Genomic DNA, 15,638 nt, shown 5'->3' with positions numbered 1-15,638 from the left:
TCTGTGAGGCCGTACAGGAGCTCCCTTGCCCGCGGGCTCGGCCGTGCAGGCTCGGTCCCGGCCCCAGGCGCTGAGGGAGGCCGCTCTCCCCTCACACCAGCGCGGATCCGGCCCTGGGGCCCGCGGGACCTGCGGCTGGGGCCCTCTGGCACAGGGTCCGCACCAGCCTGACTGCAGCTGCTCTCGGCATGGGTTTTTACCAGCTTAATTCATTTTATTTTCCTTCCAGCTGCTTTTTTTTGCAGAATCTGGGTGAAGTCTTGGCCCCCTTAACGTAGCTGATGTTGATTTCAGCAGGGCCAAGAAGTAAACTCGTGGCTTGGAGGGAGACTTGTCATTTACCTACGCGCCCTTTTGAGGGAAGGTGAGGAAATGAAGCAGTGTTGAACAAGCTGAGTTGTCCTCGTTCAGTGCTGCCTTATGCCAAAATTGAATCTCTGATTTTTAGGGAGAGATGGCTTGAGAAATCAGATTAAATTAAATCAATGCCCTCTTATTTCTAGTATTTGAGATCTACCTCATTAATGATTGTAATTCTGCTTCTTGCACATAATGGGTTAGGTTTTGTTTTTTTCTAAGTGGATGGAATATCCGTGAGCAGAATTGTGGCTACTTCTTAATTGTTTTTAGGTCCTCCTTAGGATCCTTGGGCCAAGATATAGTTTGTAGGTGCTGCACAGAACAAAAGGGCAGTTCCTGCCCTCCCCAAGGTCCTGCAGTTTCTATTTTTATACTGATTCTAATACAGAAACTTGTTTAACAATCAGTCTCAAACCTCTGAGTTCTGATGGCCAGATCACAAATGTTTTGTGATGAAACAGAAAACATTGGTTTTCTTTCTCGCTATTTGTATTATGGTAACACCCAGAGGCTTCACTGTCCTGCTGACTTACAAGCATAGTAAATGATAGTTCACCCAATTAGAGTATGGTGGACTGGGAGCCTCTTACACCCCAACAAAAGAAAATAACATTGCAGTGCTTGTAAACAACACTGGTACCAGATTATATCATCTAAATGAGATTTGTAGTATATAATTTATTTTGACTTCTGTGGAAATCAGTGCAGTAAAAGGATTTGTAACAGAATTTTCACTGATTAACAATATGTCACTGAGATTATCTTTTAACGTGTTACATAGGTGTCTGACATCTGTTTAGAGAATGATAATAATGCCCCTTGACTTGGCCAGAAACCTGAATTTTTCTTGAAGGTATTAAAATACCTGCGGAAATTTAGTTTGGTAACTCTTTTGGCTTTGAACATGCCTCTTGTGTAGGTTTCTTGACATAATCGTGCACCATTTACAATTTCTAGATATGAGCAATATAAGACCATATTTGAGAGAAGGATGAATCAAAATCAGGCTTCCAACATGTGTATAATATACTGTGTTACTGCCTGAGGTAATAGCTTGAGGCCCAGGCTAGGCCTACTACTGACTTGTGTGATGCTCTGCCATATCAGAGAGTAGTTCCAGAAGTTACAAAGTCTTGTAAGATCTCCATGCTTAATTTTGGGGATAGTGGCAAATTCTAGCCCTCATGAAAGACACTAAACAATGCAATCATCCTTTCCTTTAAATACAGTTAAAACCAGAGTATTCTCTGTGCTTGCGTTTTGAAATTGTTAGTTTGAGTTTGCATTTACTGCTGTAATAAAATACCTGAAATGAATAGTCCACTTTCTTTTTGCTAATCAGTCACAGAGATAAGGAAGAAAGAGTATTGCACTAATCCTCAGCACCTGGAGATGTTGGGTTCTTTGTTTGGCTTAGGTAGCACATAAAATTTGGTGTGTTTTGTCATAATTCTGATTGCCATATGGTGTACCTATGGACAAAGTCAGTGAGTCTGTGCTCTTGAGAGTCCCTGAACGAGCTGGAAAGGCTCTCTAAAGAGCAGCGCTTCAGAAACAACTGTGAGAAAAAAGTGAGTAGCATGGCTAGAGAGTGGAACATCTGGAAGGGAAAGGGAAAGGCTTGTCCTGGGTACTTGGGTGATGGGCGCTGCTCTGAAGTCCATGTGATCGTGTATGTTCACTAGTCTCGATATAGAAACTATGTGACTATGAATCATCCTAGCCATGAGTGTATGTGGGCAGAATGTTAGAACTGTATTTGCTTCAGCATCCTAAGGTACAGGGGACTACAGCTATTAGGCTATACCTGTTATTTTAGATTCAAAGGCAGAGCATAGATTATATATATATATATATATATATATATATACCTAAGTCCATATTTGTAGGAATTTTTTTCTTTTGCTTTAGGAAAATGTGAGTTACTGCTTCTTCCTGGTAACTTTGAGAATAATCTTGTCTATCCATTGAGAAGTACACAGTCTTTTAGAAACAAAACCAGTAAGATGAAAAGTCTCAGTTGAAGCATATAGATGAGGCAATATTTAGAATTATATCAACTCGGGATACGTGGAGTGTAACAGGGTAACCTAGGGTGTAGCACAAGTTTTTGTTTGGTTTTGGCTTTGTTGAGAGTAATATCATGGTATGTTCTTCTAGCAAAAGAAAAAGTTAGGGCTATCTTTTTCTTCCTTTTCTAACGCTCTCTGAAATCTCAGAAGAGTTCATGTGTAAATTACAGAATACTTTTTTTTAAAAAAAATTAAATTAGATTTTACAGGGATTTTATGCATCCCTTTCTGCTATGAGCAGGGGGGGGTAAAATTGTACATTGCTGTGCTGGAATCATCACCCCTCCTGCATCCCACACCCCCATTGAATGTAACCAAAGCAAGGATCCAACGCTGTTTTCCATCATTTTAGGATGAAAAATAAAGGCAAGACATACAGAGAAATACTATCTGTTTTTCTCTCCTGTTTTTCATGTCACTGACACATTGTTTGTGAAAACACGAGAAGGGAAATCATATGCAAAGCGTGTGGCCTGTGAACAGGTATCATCTGACACCATCATGGCACATGCTGTTCTTTGCAAGACAACTTCACTGAAGAGCTGCAGCAGGGAGGCTCAAGGGAGCAATGGCTGATTGCAAGGACTCTCCCGTGTCTCCCTCTGATCTTCATCATTGGAAACTGTTGCTCTTCTCATGTAGTTTCCATTAAATTGTAAGGCCAGTCTGTCTTTGCTTACTAATTGGAATGCTGTCACTGATTTTTCACTTCAGCTTTTTGCAGTGTCCTTCAGGTTGGTCTGTTGTCTTTCTTCCTCATCTCTCAATCTTGTTATTGATTACTGATACAAGGACAAAATAAACCTATTCCAAGTCAATTTGCATGGAGAAAAACATGATTGCTAGTGCAAATAGCTCAACAGCAGATATTTCTGCCTGTTGTCCAAGCAGTATTCAGGCAGCTAGGCACATCTCTCTGTAATAAAAACACATTCCAAACTATAGCAGAATTTAATTGGAAAATCAGATGTTCCATGTTTCTTGATGGCTGATTTTCCACCAATTAAAAAGTAGGATGAGCTCCATTAGAGTCATAACAATGCTTGACAAATCCTTCTTTAAAGCTAATTAATGGCTGAACGGTGGAACGTACATTAGTCATAAACTGATAGCAATCTCTTCTGAAGAGTTGTTAGTTTTATTTGTGAACAATTTGGAGCAGCAATGCCACCCAGTTTACGTGAGGCTACACGTCTTCTGTTCCTGTGCCTCCTGCCAGGCTTTGAGTAGGTAGAGGGAATGGAACCCAAGCGTGAGGCTCCTCCCTGTCCAAATCAGAAGGAATCGGGAACTGATCAGAATCAGCAGGAGGGAGAGGCAGGAGCAGAGAGGAAGGAGAAGCACAACCTGTCTTTGGGGAAACCAGCCAGATGCTACTCAGAAAGGGAGGAAGAAGGGGAATATCATTCACCTTTCCCATGCTCCCTGTGGGAATTGGATTTAGTCAGACAGTTCTCTCCTGAAACTGTCATTTGTGTTCCTAATCCCTGTGCAGCTCCTCAGCCCTCCAAGCACTCTGCTTGCTCTTTGGATATCCCATTGATCTGCTGAACTCTGAAGAGAGTTCATCCAGTTTGGGGCAGCATTGAATTCTTACATATTTGTTTTAAGCATTCAGAATGTTGTTGGAAACAAAAAAAAAAAGAGGTGTGTTTTGGTTTTGTTCTTTTTTTCTTTTTTTTTCCCCCTGATGTTTTGTGTTTACTAGCAAAGGCAACAAGGGGTAGAAAACCAAATAAGGAGGAAAAATGACGCTTGGAAAAAAAAACCTCTCAAATTTTTCAGCTCCAAAAGCCATTTAGAAAAATTAAAAAATAAACTGTCTTGTGCAATTACCTTTTGAAAAAGCATTGAACAATTTTCAACCCACACTATCTTCTGTAGCAGAAATATTTTTTATAATATGCTGGACACTGAAATCAGGAAGTTATGAAACAATATAAAACATAGTAATGGCTTGTGGCACTTCAATTTTTCTCATTCCAAGGAACTAGCATGTTAGTTGGCCTTTCTTTCAAATCACAGTAGGACTTTAAGGTCAGTTCCTCTATTGATTTTTTGAGTATCTGCTGTGCTTTGCAGATTTTTCTCTTGATAGGTACTGTGTGCTGTTCCTGTGGGCTGGTATATTAATAGTATTTGATTTGAAGCACTCTCATGAATCATGTTGCAAGCTACATTTAGCTATTCCTAACTATTACAATACATAAAGTTTTGAGGCAATCAGATGCTATGGTAGTGGAGGCCAGAAGATAGAATTAGGGGAGAAGATTGAAAGGTTTGAATCCTTAGGAAATCACTTCACAAAACATGTGCCTGTTACTCACCTGTGCGTTAGTTCTGGCAGTATATATTTATAGTATGTGTATTTACTTTATAGCAACATTTTTCAGGCTTCTTGAATTAATTTTTAATGTTTGGGGGGAATAAATCATTTATTATTATTAATGCATTACATTTGTTCTTCTTTGTTATTGAAAAGTCCACTGAGGAAAGTGCAGCAAGGGAAACGTCGGTAGGCAGGGAAGTTCTCTTTAGATGTTTAGCAGTATTTGTAACAGTAAAAGAAAGAACTGGGAGCTGAATGAAGAAGCAAAGTGAGACTTGTGAGCTTTGCCCTAAGGAAATGACTTTTTGTTTGTCTCTGGTGCCACCGGTCACTTTTCAGCGTGTCTTGTCATTACTCACTGGGTTGGATCACGCTGCCTGTCCACAGAGGGTTTGTTTTATGGATGCCTTGGAGTTTTGTGTCAACAGACAGCAATGTGATTTGGTCCCTCAGTGCTGCCCTGGAAGGCAGCTGAACAGACAGGCACCCTCACAGATTTTACCGTTGTAGGAAACATCGTGGCAGCAGCTCTTAGGAGAGAAGCAGAGTGCAGGTGTTTTGCTGCAGGATGGTACCAGCTGGGCATTCGGCGTGAAGGAAGAGGAAGGACAACACACAAGAAAGAGGTGGCCAGAAGAGGGAAGACAAGGCCCTAAATGGAGAAACAGAAACAGCACCTACATCTAGGGCTACAAATGGAATGATTTTGTCTACTTTGCTGCAGGCTGGAAAGCTGTTATATCATAAGGTCTGAATGTTTGATGCTGAGAAATGGATCCTTGGCTTCACAGAGTGGTTAACAGTGGTTCTGAGCAAGTGGGAACAGGAATTACACCACAAATTTCTTTGATACCCAGCCTCCTTACACATCAGTTGCAGTAGCAAGCTGTGGCATCTCTAGCCATGTGCCCAGCCTCTTTTCTTCTTCAGTAATGCCAACTGATACCTTTGTTCCCTCCCTGTTATAAAAGCCTCTTTCCTCAGGAATTTTTTATTAACTCTTAATTTATGGTTGAAAGCACAGTAGTTTTCCTTGACCTATAAACCACATAGAAGAGCTTCATCCCCTTGCAACTGTGTAGAACTTTGAGGTTCGAAATGCTGAACTTTGCCAGAGTTTTTCCAGGGGCTCCAGTCACTTCAGCCCTTCGATGCTCTTTATCATGCTGTCTCCAGTTATGCTCTAGCCCTTGTATTTATTGATTGCTTTCCTTCCAAATCAGGCTGACATTAGCAAACATATTTTTGATTGATTATGTTTACATTCCTTCTTAGAGTGTTTCAAATCACTGTCTAGTGCTCATTTCCAGTTATGCTTGGAATGAGCTCAGCAATGTAGAAGTTACTCATACAGGGTCATGGTGATGGCGCTGCTGATTGTTATCACTGATCTATCCTGGACTCCTGGTTGATTCTTGCTGATTCCCACAGTTTTTTGTCATTAGCTCGTTATACTCTTTATCTTAAGAAGCATTCAGAAGTTTGGTAGGACATCTTAATTCTCTGAAAAGGAACTAAAAATGTATAGGAACTGCTAAAAAAGAACAACATTAGTTGTATACAACACATTACTGAATATGTTATTTGCTTTCAAAATTTTGGTGTGCTAAAATAAAACCCCATCATTTGTCTGTGGTGACTTATTTTTAATTGTTCTCAACACCAGACTTGGTGTCACTTCATCTTCTTCTGCTACAGTCATCTCACTAGTCCTTCTGAGCTTTCCTTTGTTGGTGAAATATTCCCCCTAAAATCATAAGTGTCCCCACAAAAAACCAACCTTAAACCTGTCTTGAAGCTTGCATGTTGAAAGAATGATATGTAAACAAAGAAACTCCTAATAATTTCTGCCAGAATCAGTCAAATTTTGTAAATTAATTTAGAAGCTCCTTGCGTGAAAGCATCCTTGAGAGCTGCTTGCAGACTGCTGGTGAGACTAAGGCATGGCTGTGAGGAAGGCAGATCAAGGAGCCTACCACGTTCTCAACACCCCCCGAGATGACATTTGAGAAGCGAGGTGGTTACAAGCAGTACAGGATGAAGTCATTGCTTATAAAATGCTTCACAAGATCAGAACTATCGATCATTCTTGTCTATTAACAGGTGATTCGCTACAACCCATCAGCTGTCCCCAAACAGCCTCTGTGAGAGGGATTTTGTTAACTTTATCATATATTTTTAGGATTCATTCTTCAAAAATCAATATCGAGTTATAAATGAGAGGATCTGTGGAGCAGAAGATAATGTGCAATTACATATAAATTCATTACAGACAGAAAAAAAAAAAAAAAAAAAAAAAAAAAAAAAAACATTCCCTTGTCACAAGATTCTGTAAGTTTTGTATATAAGCACTGCCCTCTACTGCTCAGGGATTTTCATTAACATGTATTAAAAAAAAAAAAAAAAAAGTTTCAACACTATTCTTTTTAATTAAAATGTTTGTATAGACTTGCCTGTAAGAAAAGGACTCAATCTTTTTTCTTTAAAGAAAAATCCTGCTTTATCCTTTTTTACAAACATAATCCACCTGTGTTCATATGTTAACACAGAGAACATGGTTCGTCAAGCTGCATGCATTTTCTCAGGCAGAAAAGTGGTAGAGGAAAACACATTTTCAAGTAATTGCATCTTTCAAAACTGACCTTAAAATCCTTCATTCTGAACTGTGACCACAGGAAGGCAAAGGAATAGAAAGATTTCAAATTGCGAAGATGCGATTGTAGCGGGAAAGGGTTTATTCCCAAAGCAAAGGCAATGCAATATAATCAAGCTATCTTGAATAAATTCTTGTTGCTATTTATCTGTTAATTTTATAGTACATTTTCTTAAAAGTCATAAGGTGCAAAACGTGAGAGCGAGTTGAAAAAGACAGAGAAATACTGTTAATACAGAATCACAGCGTGATTGCAAGGGCTGGGGGTTATCACCCTCTTGACAGGGAGCTGCTGTTGTGCCCGTGTGTGATGTACTACAGCGTTTGACATAATTTTCATCAGGACAGTCTTCTTTTAGAATATGATTATGTTCCTCTGTTATTGTATCGATAGAAATTAAAAATCATGGATGCAGGAGCAAAGGTACTATAGCAAAATAGGAGGATTGCAGTCACCATGTCACAGGAGTCCAGATGTCATGACTTGTACTGTGCTCGGCTTTAACAAATCACAAGGCTTGGAGGTTTTTTAGCTTTTTTTTTTTTTCCTTTTTTATTTTTTTTTTTCTTCAGGCCTAAGCAGTTATTTTCTGGAAGAAGTTTGAGCTTAACTTTGTATTTTACCCTGGTAACTCCCACTTATAAAGATGAAATTTGGGCTGAGAAATAGAGAATTTCAGCACAAACCCAACCAATCAGGGAAAACAAAGCATTAGAAATGGCCTCTGCATCAGGAGGGCTCACTTACACCTGGGGAGGGTTTCTGCTGCTTTCAGAAAGACCTCTGCTGGGAGGGGAGCTTGAAGCTTGTGGAGTTGGGAGAGTCTTAGTTTCTGAAAGTGTTTTGGTGGGTTTTTTTTTAGCATATTGCAGGTAATTTTCTCTCTGTTTTGTCTTTTTTTTTTTTTTTTTTTTTTGTATTGTGCTAATAGAGAATTGTTGATGTTAGCTGTAAGGTTGCTTTGGAAGTGTGTTACTTTGTGGGTGTAAATAGTGTATTGTGGGAGAATACTGGCTTTTAGTGGTGGTGTAACTATTTAAAATACCAATTTGGTTTGGAAGCTTTGTTAGCTAGCTTAATGGCTCTTTTGCAGAGCGTGTAAATGTCTTTAATGCAGGTCAACCATAATGAGTTTCTTCATAAGCACAAATACATTTGTTCGCCTAAGTTGCATCTCATTTAAAAACCACTTGTTAAGTTTTTTGATGGAAAATCTAACTTTCTTTCCTTGTGTTTTGCTGTGCAACTTGCTCTGATGTGTACTTCCTAAGTGGGAATAGGCTAAGGTAACTTGGTCACCTTCTGGGTGGAAAACAGCATTTATCATCATTTCAGGATAACGGCTTTTGCTTTGTTAGGGCCCGGGATGAAAGCAGCACAGGCATTGTAGAGCTGTGCCAGATGAACAAGTCTTTCTGTTTACGTGTGTTCCGAGAGTGAAATTTGCTGTGCAGGCTAAAAAAATTACATGCTCCTAAGTTTGCTTAGCTTGCAAATTCTGCCATGTATCAGTGCCTAATGTTTCTTGTTTTCTTTCTGTATGTTTTTTTTCCTTATTCCAGTGACATAGTTCTTCAGTAATTATTGTATTAAATCACAGTTTCTAAATCAAGCTTTTAGAGCTGTCTTTTCCTTCAACCCTGGTTTCTGTGATTATGATTTATAGAAGAAATTTCTAGTTGCTCATGAACTTTCTCTTCCCTGTTGCCTTTCACTGTGAGGCATGTGGGTAAACAAGCTTGCTTTTGCTTTTTAAAATCTCACTAAATGCGTATACCTGTGGAGGATGGATTTGTTAACTCTGGCTACAGGTCTTGCAACTAAAATGCCCTATAATTTTATTTTTTTTCCCCCCTAAGTGTACTGCAGCACTTAACCAAGAGGAATAGTACTTCAGAGATGCTACTGGCTTGAATGCCTCTTAATGGTCTGTGCTGCTGTGTTTACTGCAGAGTAGCAGCTATACAGGTGGTCTCGACTGGTTTTTAGTGTGCCTATTCAAAAGAGAGCACTGCAGTAGTTATGTATTATATTAATAATCTGGTGTACCGACTTTGAAACACTGTCTTTTCAGGGGTGTGTGTATAAATATATATATTCTTTTTTTCCCCCATAATTTAACGGGGGCGTGTTTATAATGCTTACCTCTGATAACCAGTAGATAGCACTTCTTGGGATGAATTGATCTATTAAGTGGTAAAGGGGTTCTCAGGGCACTTAAAAAACAAACAAAAAAAAAAATTAAAAAAAAATCTGATTGCACCTACCACTTAATCACATGTGTGATGATTTTACTCTAAAGGATTTCCTTTGGAGTGATTGATTGATCCTGATTCTCAGGTGCGTAATTTTACGACCTTTTGAAAGTGTCTTTGTCAGCCGAAGCAGCAGCTGAGTTGCAGTTTAGCTCACTCGCACAGGGGATGGGCTGTTGCCTTAAGTAGGATGAGGGCTTGGATAATCGGGCATTCACTACCTGCTTTAATTTCACTCTTCCGTAGAACTAGCACAGGTAGAAGATGTTGTATCTTTGATTTAAGGATGCCTCCCTATAGCAACCAGACTTAATTATTTTAAACTGTGTCCTGGATAAGTTCTCTCTTAGACATATTTCTATATAGCCATTGTTTAATTAGCATCCTAAGGTTATGAGAAATCTATGGATATTTAGCATGGTATTTGGCTGTAAAATGAGCATCGAGACACTGGGCGTGGCTGTTGTCTCCTTTGTTATGACATGCCTTCTTAAATGTATTTTTTGGGAAAAAAAAAAACCCAACCCAACAGTCTTTTTAATGTTAATGTAAAAGCTAAGCAAAATTTATCACACAAATCAGATGCTGAAAGCTGGATTGGTTCAGCAAGAGAGGCATTATGTTGCCCTCCCCCTCCACTCTGTGTTCCTGAGAGCATCTCTCCTGTAAACTGGCAGGGTTGCTCGGAAAGTGCTAGTCTCTTCCCTTCAGATACTAGTGAGGATTCAGCAAAAGTTCAACAGCAAAGTACAGAAGCACCAGATCTCTGACTGGGCTGCAATTTAGAAACAAGGTCAGCTTTGTCAAGACCAGGAGTTTTCTGGAATATGCATGGGGATGAGGAACAAATAACGGGGGGGTGAATGCTGCCTGATGCCAGGAATCCAGCTGACTGCTCTGGGTTATCTCACCCTCTCTTTCAGACTGAGAACATGGGGGACGTGACACCAGCAGAGGAGACTGAGCTCAGGGCTGCTCGCAGCCAGCTCTTTGAGTCCAGCATGAGGAATGAAGCAAGAAGACTGAGGACTTTTTGGCGATGGCCAGGCACCTCACCTGTATCTGCCCGCGATTTGGTCAAGGCTGGCTTTTTCTTTGTGGGTCCAAGAGATGAAGTACAGTGCTTCTGCTGTGGTGGTGTCCTGAAGGACTGGGCTCCCGGTGATTGTCCAGTAGTAGAGCACCTGAAGTTCTTCCCTTCCTGCAAATTCATTTGTGGTGAGGATGTTGGGAACCAAGAGATGCTTCCTCTTCAGGAAATCTTTGACACTGTGGATGGGCAGTTCCTCAGTCTTTTGCAGGGGATAGATAGTGAGGAGACAGCCCTGCCCAACACACCAGAATACCCAGAGATGGTGACAGAGGAGATGAGACTCTCTACGTTTCAGAACTGGCCACAGTATACTGACATGCATCCTGAGCAGCTGGCTAGAGCAGGATTCTTTTACACTGGTAAGTGCTTGGGGAAATGTTTTTAACTCTTACTCAAGTTAACTTTTGAAGGTGTCGCTGTGTTTTATTGATCGTACAAATACTTGCGAGTATGTGTAGTGCAGTTAGAAACCGCATCCTTGCTTCAGCCTGTGCTGTTTCACCTGCTGCTTGTGCGGAATTCACTTTGTGGTAACTCCTGTTGGGTGCTGAGGGGTCCAGTAGGTAGTTGGTTCCCTTACTAGCAGGAGTGGAAAAAGTGTCATGTTTTAAACAGATGTTTTACTGGCAGAAAAAGTGTGTGCTTTAAGATCTATGGAGCCTTCTTATTACTTGCACTTCTAAAAGGACTTGAGGTACTTGACTTGTCACGTTTTGTATAAGCTTTGTCCTGTACTGAAGCCTTCTCTACTCAAAAAACCCCAAATCTGAGTGAAACCTGTGGGCAGTCAGGCCTTTTGGCTGTTATTGTGGCTTGTTTTCGTAAGGACCCTGGACTTGTAATACAGAAATAAAAATGATACTTGTTTTTTGAGGAAAATAAGCAATATTTCTTGTTACCATATGAATGTCACTGTAACATCATTAGTTCCCCTTGCAAAGGCTTTGCTGGTTAGATAGTAAGTTTGAAGAAGTGCTCCTCCCTGGATTGACCAGTCAGAGGAAATATTTGCAGTATGTTAATACTTGACTATAGTTAAATACTGGGGTCCTTCTGTTTCTCAAAGCTAGCAGTGTAATGATATTTCTGTGTTACAAGTGTGACTCCTTCCATATGAAGGAATCTGTTTGTCTTGTATTTGCACATCAGAGATGTGGAAGGAGGTGACAGGCAGGGTCTGTAAACTAAAGGTCCCTTGGCAGAAACAAACCTTGTGCATTCTGAATGTGTCTTGTTCTCATTGTTGAAGTAAAATTGAATTGCCCCTTTCTCTGATTACTATTTGTTGGTAAAGATGGGAATGGGGGGAAAAAAAACAGCCTTAAACTTTGTTATAAATCTGAGATGCAACACGGTGAATGACATGCACATAGGAAAGTCTGTCTAAATAACTGACTTCTGTTCTTTTAGCTGGAGTTATAGGAAGCGACTGGTTAGTTTGCTAGTATGTGTCTATACTTCTGCAAAATTTTAACTCGGACTGCATGACTGGGATCTTGCTGTAAATCCAGTTAATGCTGAGAACCTGTACCTGTCTACTTGGAGCACAGTAGCAGGGGTGAAACAGTACACATGGCTAAATGGAAGAGCATCATATGCATGTTAGCTTATCTGCTGCTTTTGTCTTTTTATTAATTTTAAGGCACACAAGACCAGCGTGGCCAGGACCACTGAATAAACTATAAAGCAGCGTCTGCAGCTAAGAACCTGTGTGTTTTGTGTTGGACTTGATTTATCATTTGCAGAGCAGCCATTTGATAGCCCAGCACAGAGACTTATTTTGGGGACTTCTTGGGCAGCAGCAGCCTGACATGGCTCTCCTCCGCATGAGCGGGAGAGCTCTGGAGCTGAGCACTCGAGTTGTGTCAGAGCACTGCTTGGCTTAAGTGTCTGTGACTCCACCTCACTGGAAGTTTTTACATTAGGGCAGGGCATTTATAGGCAGTTCTTCTTAACTGTGTTTGTTTTGTTTTGTTTTGTTTTTCTTCTTCTGAAACTTCTGCAAAGAGAAGCACAGTAACAGGATTGGACAATGTTGAGGCAAATTCTTATACCTATGAGATGGAAGCTGTGTGCATCCTCTGCCTGCCTGCTGCTGGTTATGGCAGATTGTTATTAGGAAACAATGTTTATCACAGCTCTGTTCTAAATGCAGGCAAGAGGGGATTGAGTAAGTACGTGCATACATGGGAGCGATGGTGCTCACGTGGATGCTGCCTGTCAGCTTGTGACCCAGTTCTGGAATCATCTCAACCAGCCACAGCTCTGGGAGTTCAACCTCTCATCGGATTTCCTGCCCCTATACAACTCGCACAGCGTTGGTACCGTGTCATGTGCTCATCTGTTCTGTCTGGTAGCCTGTGTTCTGTGCTGCATCTCTCCCCAGGTCCTCATTCAGGGCTAGTAGAGTGTCTCAGATGTCAAATAATCTCTTACTGTCTTTTTTCAGGACAAGGAGATGTTGTGAGGTGTTTTTACTGTGATGGAGGTGTGAGGAACTGGTCGTTTGGAGATGATCCTTGGAGGGAACATGCTAAATGGTATCCAGGGTAAGTCAGTCTTGATTGACAAATGTCCCTCATAGCAAGGTCAAAAGATATGCTGAGATTTTCTAATCTGACCTAGAGTTCACCCTCTAAAAATTGAATTAAAATCACTTTTGATGTTCAAGAACAGCTTTGGTTTCTACTACTCTGAGGTACAAAAAGAAAGATATTGTAAACCTTGCTTTTCTGCAGCAGTCCTTGTCTTTTTTTCTGAACTGGTCTATTATCACATTTCCTGTGATCTGCTCCAAAGGATGTAACAACTGAGCTCACCTTGGGCCAAACATGAAGAGTGAATTAAGAGGGCATCATGAGCCTCTTACTGTTGATCTTCATGAAAGCAGTTTCAAGGCTTCTGTTCTGGAATGTGAAACAAAGATAAGGATTCTGGACTGGGGCCAAACGTGAAAGGGTTGGTTCACTGATACAGCAGAATAAACGACTCAGAATTAGTCTCTTGGCTCTTACGAAATTGCTTTTGACTTTATTGTGAATTATGACTGGAAGTAAGAACTGTAAATCAACTGGATGTTGATCTAGCTATATATAGATAGCTTGAGGAATGTTCTAGAATAGCTTGCCATTTTATATATGACAGTTTCAGGGAGTGGCCTACTTCTTGCCCAGAGTTCTGCCTTTTGTGGTAAAGTATCTGCTCCCTGCTTTACAGATCCTCTGAGGAATTGGGAATTGCAGGCTCCTCCTCTGCATCAGTTTACCGTAGTGCAGAATGTCCTGCAGATGGGCTTTGACCCCACCTGGGTAGCTAACCTGGTAGAGAACAGATACATGCTGACTGGGACTTTCTACCCATCTGAGTCTGAACTGATTTCTGATCTGCTTCAGCCAGATTGGGAAGAGAGCAGCAGCGCAGAGGAAAGCAGAGGTATGCCTGACTTGCACACCCACGTTCTTGGTGGATCTCTAACCTCTTATTCATTTCATCTTGAGCACTGTTGTGAGTGTCTTGCGGGTCTACCTTCTCTCTTCTTAGGCTGGAATTAAGAGTAATAACCTGAGGCTGAAGAATGAGGTTCTGTTTTTAAAGAAACCTGAAAGAGCTGTGATTACTAGTGTAATGGGAGCTGTATCTGCCTCCAGTAGCCTATGGGGTAGATATCCTTGACATTTTCTGCTGCCTTAGACCTGCGGTAGCAGACATCTGTACGATGTGGAGGCTTGTGCACAAATTCACATCTGATGCAGACAGACAGAGGTAGTTGCCTGAAGCAAGGCTTCTAGGATGGATGAGTGCTCCAAGCCTATTGAAAATTGAATCAGTGGCTTGATCAGAAATAGCCATACTTGTTTGTTTGGATAATATATATTCTCCTTAACTTATCTACGTCTGTCTTGTTATCTGTGTTGCGGAATCTGTTTGCCAAGTGAGGTTTATTTGAAGATGCAGTTCTACGCTGGCTTTCTCTGGTAGCAAGCCTGCTTTCCAAAGCTCCAGTCTGCCATCTCTTTAGCTAAGGCAAAAAAAAAAAAAAAATCAACAAAGCTGAAAGTGTGATTAAATAGGAGCAGGAATGAGCAGTTGATGGCTCTGGCCGTGTGATAGATAAATCAACTTTGAGGAGACAGTGTGATGCGGACACATTTTGGTAGGGAGGTTAACATCTGTAGCAACTGAAGCACCACAGAACATCAGCTTTACCAGGCTGAGTGTGTGAAGTTATCAGCGGCGTAAAGAGGTGCTTAACCTAAGGCTGCTGAAATCCAGGATATTTCATCTTTTTAAACAGCACTGTCTGAAGAGGGAGGAAAGGGGTAGCATTTAATGCCATCTTCTTTCCTGGTTATACAGATGCTGTTCAGAGAGAGACTGAAACATCAAGTTCAAGAGAAGAAATGCAATCTGTGCAACAAAAGGAATCAGGTGCTCTGGGCTGACAGTGGTGGTGAAATTGAGCCTAGGCATAATGGGGATGATTTTTATAGTAATGGTATCAGTAGTTATTGTATTCATTCCTTTTTTTTTTTTTTTTCCTCAAAACTAGTCTAGCACTTAACCTAGGAAATTACTTTACCCATCTTCCATGTAGCCACAAGCCTCCTGAAACTGTTCACTCCCTTTGCTTTTGTCCGTTTTGGTTGCAGTGCTGCTAGCAAGGAAAGCCAACTCCAACCTGTAGGCATGGAGCTCTGCACTTGGGACCACAACAGAGCTCTGCAAAGAAGCAAATTTTATATCCAGATAGGAAGTGAAAATACCAACCCAGAAAGTACCCAGTAAGAGTTCAAGCACAACCCTGTGGGGTGAGGAGAGGCTGATCAGACCCTCCCACCACTTCCCTGAGGGCTAACTTTTCACCTGTAGCCCAGG

At 40.9% G+C, this 15,638-nt stretch overlaps 2 protein-coding genes across 2 annotated transcripts in view; one reads left to right on the top strand and one right to left on the bottom strand.

Annotated features, from left to right (window-relative positions):
- YTHDF1 (YTH N6-methyladenosine RNA binding protein 1) overlaps positions 1-15,638 on the bottom strand; it is a 29,939-nt gene that overhangs the window by 13,956 nt on the left and 345 nt on the right. Inside the window, exons 2-3 of the mRNA XM_026862042.1 lie at positions 13,504-13,509; positions 214-224 (exon numbers count right to left, since the gene is read on the bottom strand). The gene's annotated coding sequence lies outside the window, so the exon portion shown is untranslated. The remainder of the gene's footprint in view (positions 1-213; positions 225-13,503; positions 13,510-15,638) is intronic.
- Positions 1,214-15,638, top strand: part of BIRC7 (baculoviral IAP repeat containing 7) — a 19,411-nt gene continuing 4,986 nt past the window's right edge. The window contains exons 1-6 of the mRNA XM_026862297.1: positions 1,214-1,243; positions 10,594-11,122; positions 13,213-13,312; positions 13,389-13,480; positions 13,908-14,195; positions 15,120-15,191. Coding sequence (XP_026718098.1) covers positions 10,603-11,122; positions 13,213-13,312; positions 13,389-13,480; positions 13,908-14,195; positions 15,120-15,191 — 1,072 coding nt within the window. The 5' untranslated portion in view covers positions 1,214-1,243; positions 10,594-10,602. The remainder of the gene's footprint in view (positions 1,244-10,593; positions 11,123-13,212; positions 13,313-13,388; positions 13,481-13,907; positions 14,196-15,119; positions 15,192-15,638) is intronic.

This window comes from Athene cunicularia (genome assembly GCF_003259725.1).
Source record: "Athene cunicularia isolate RWA chromosome 20 unlocalized genomic scaffold, athCun1 chr20_part1, whole genome shotgun sequence".
Classification (NCBI taxonomy): Eukaryota; Metazoa; Chordata; class Aves; order Strigiformes; family Strigidae; genus Athene; species Athene cunicularia.
Note: the sequence above shows the minus strand (reverse complement) of the source record. Positions and strands in the feature narration are given on the sequence as shown.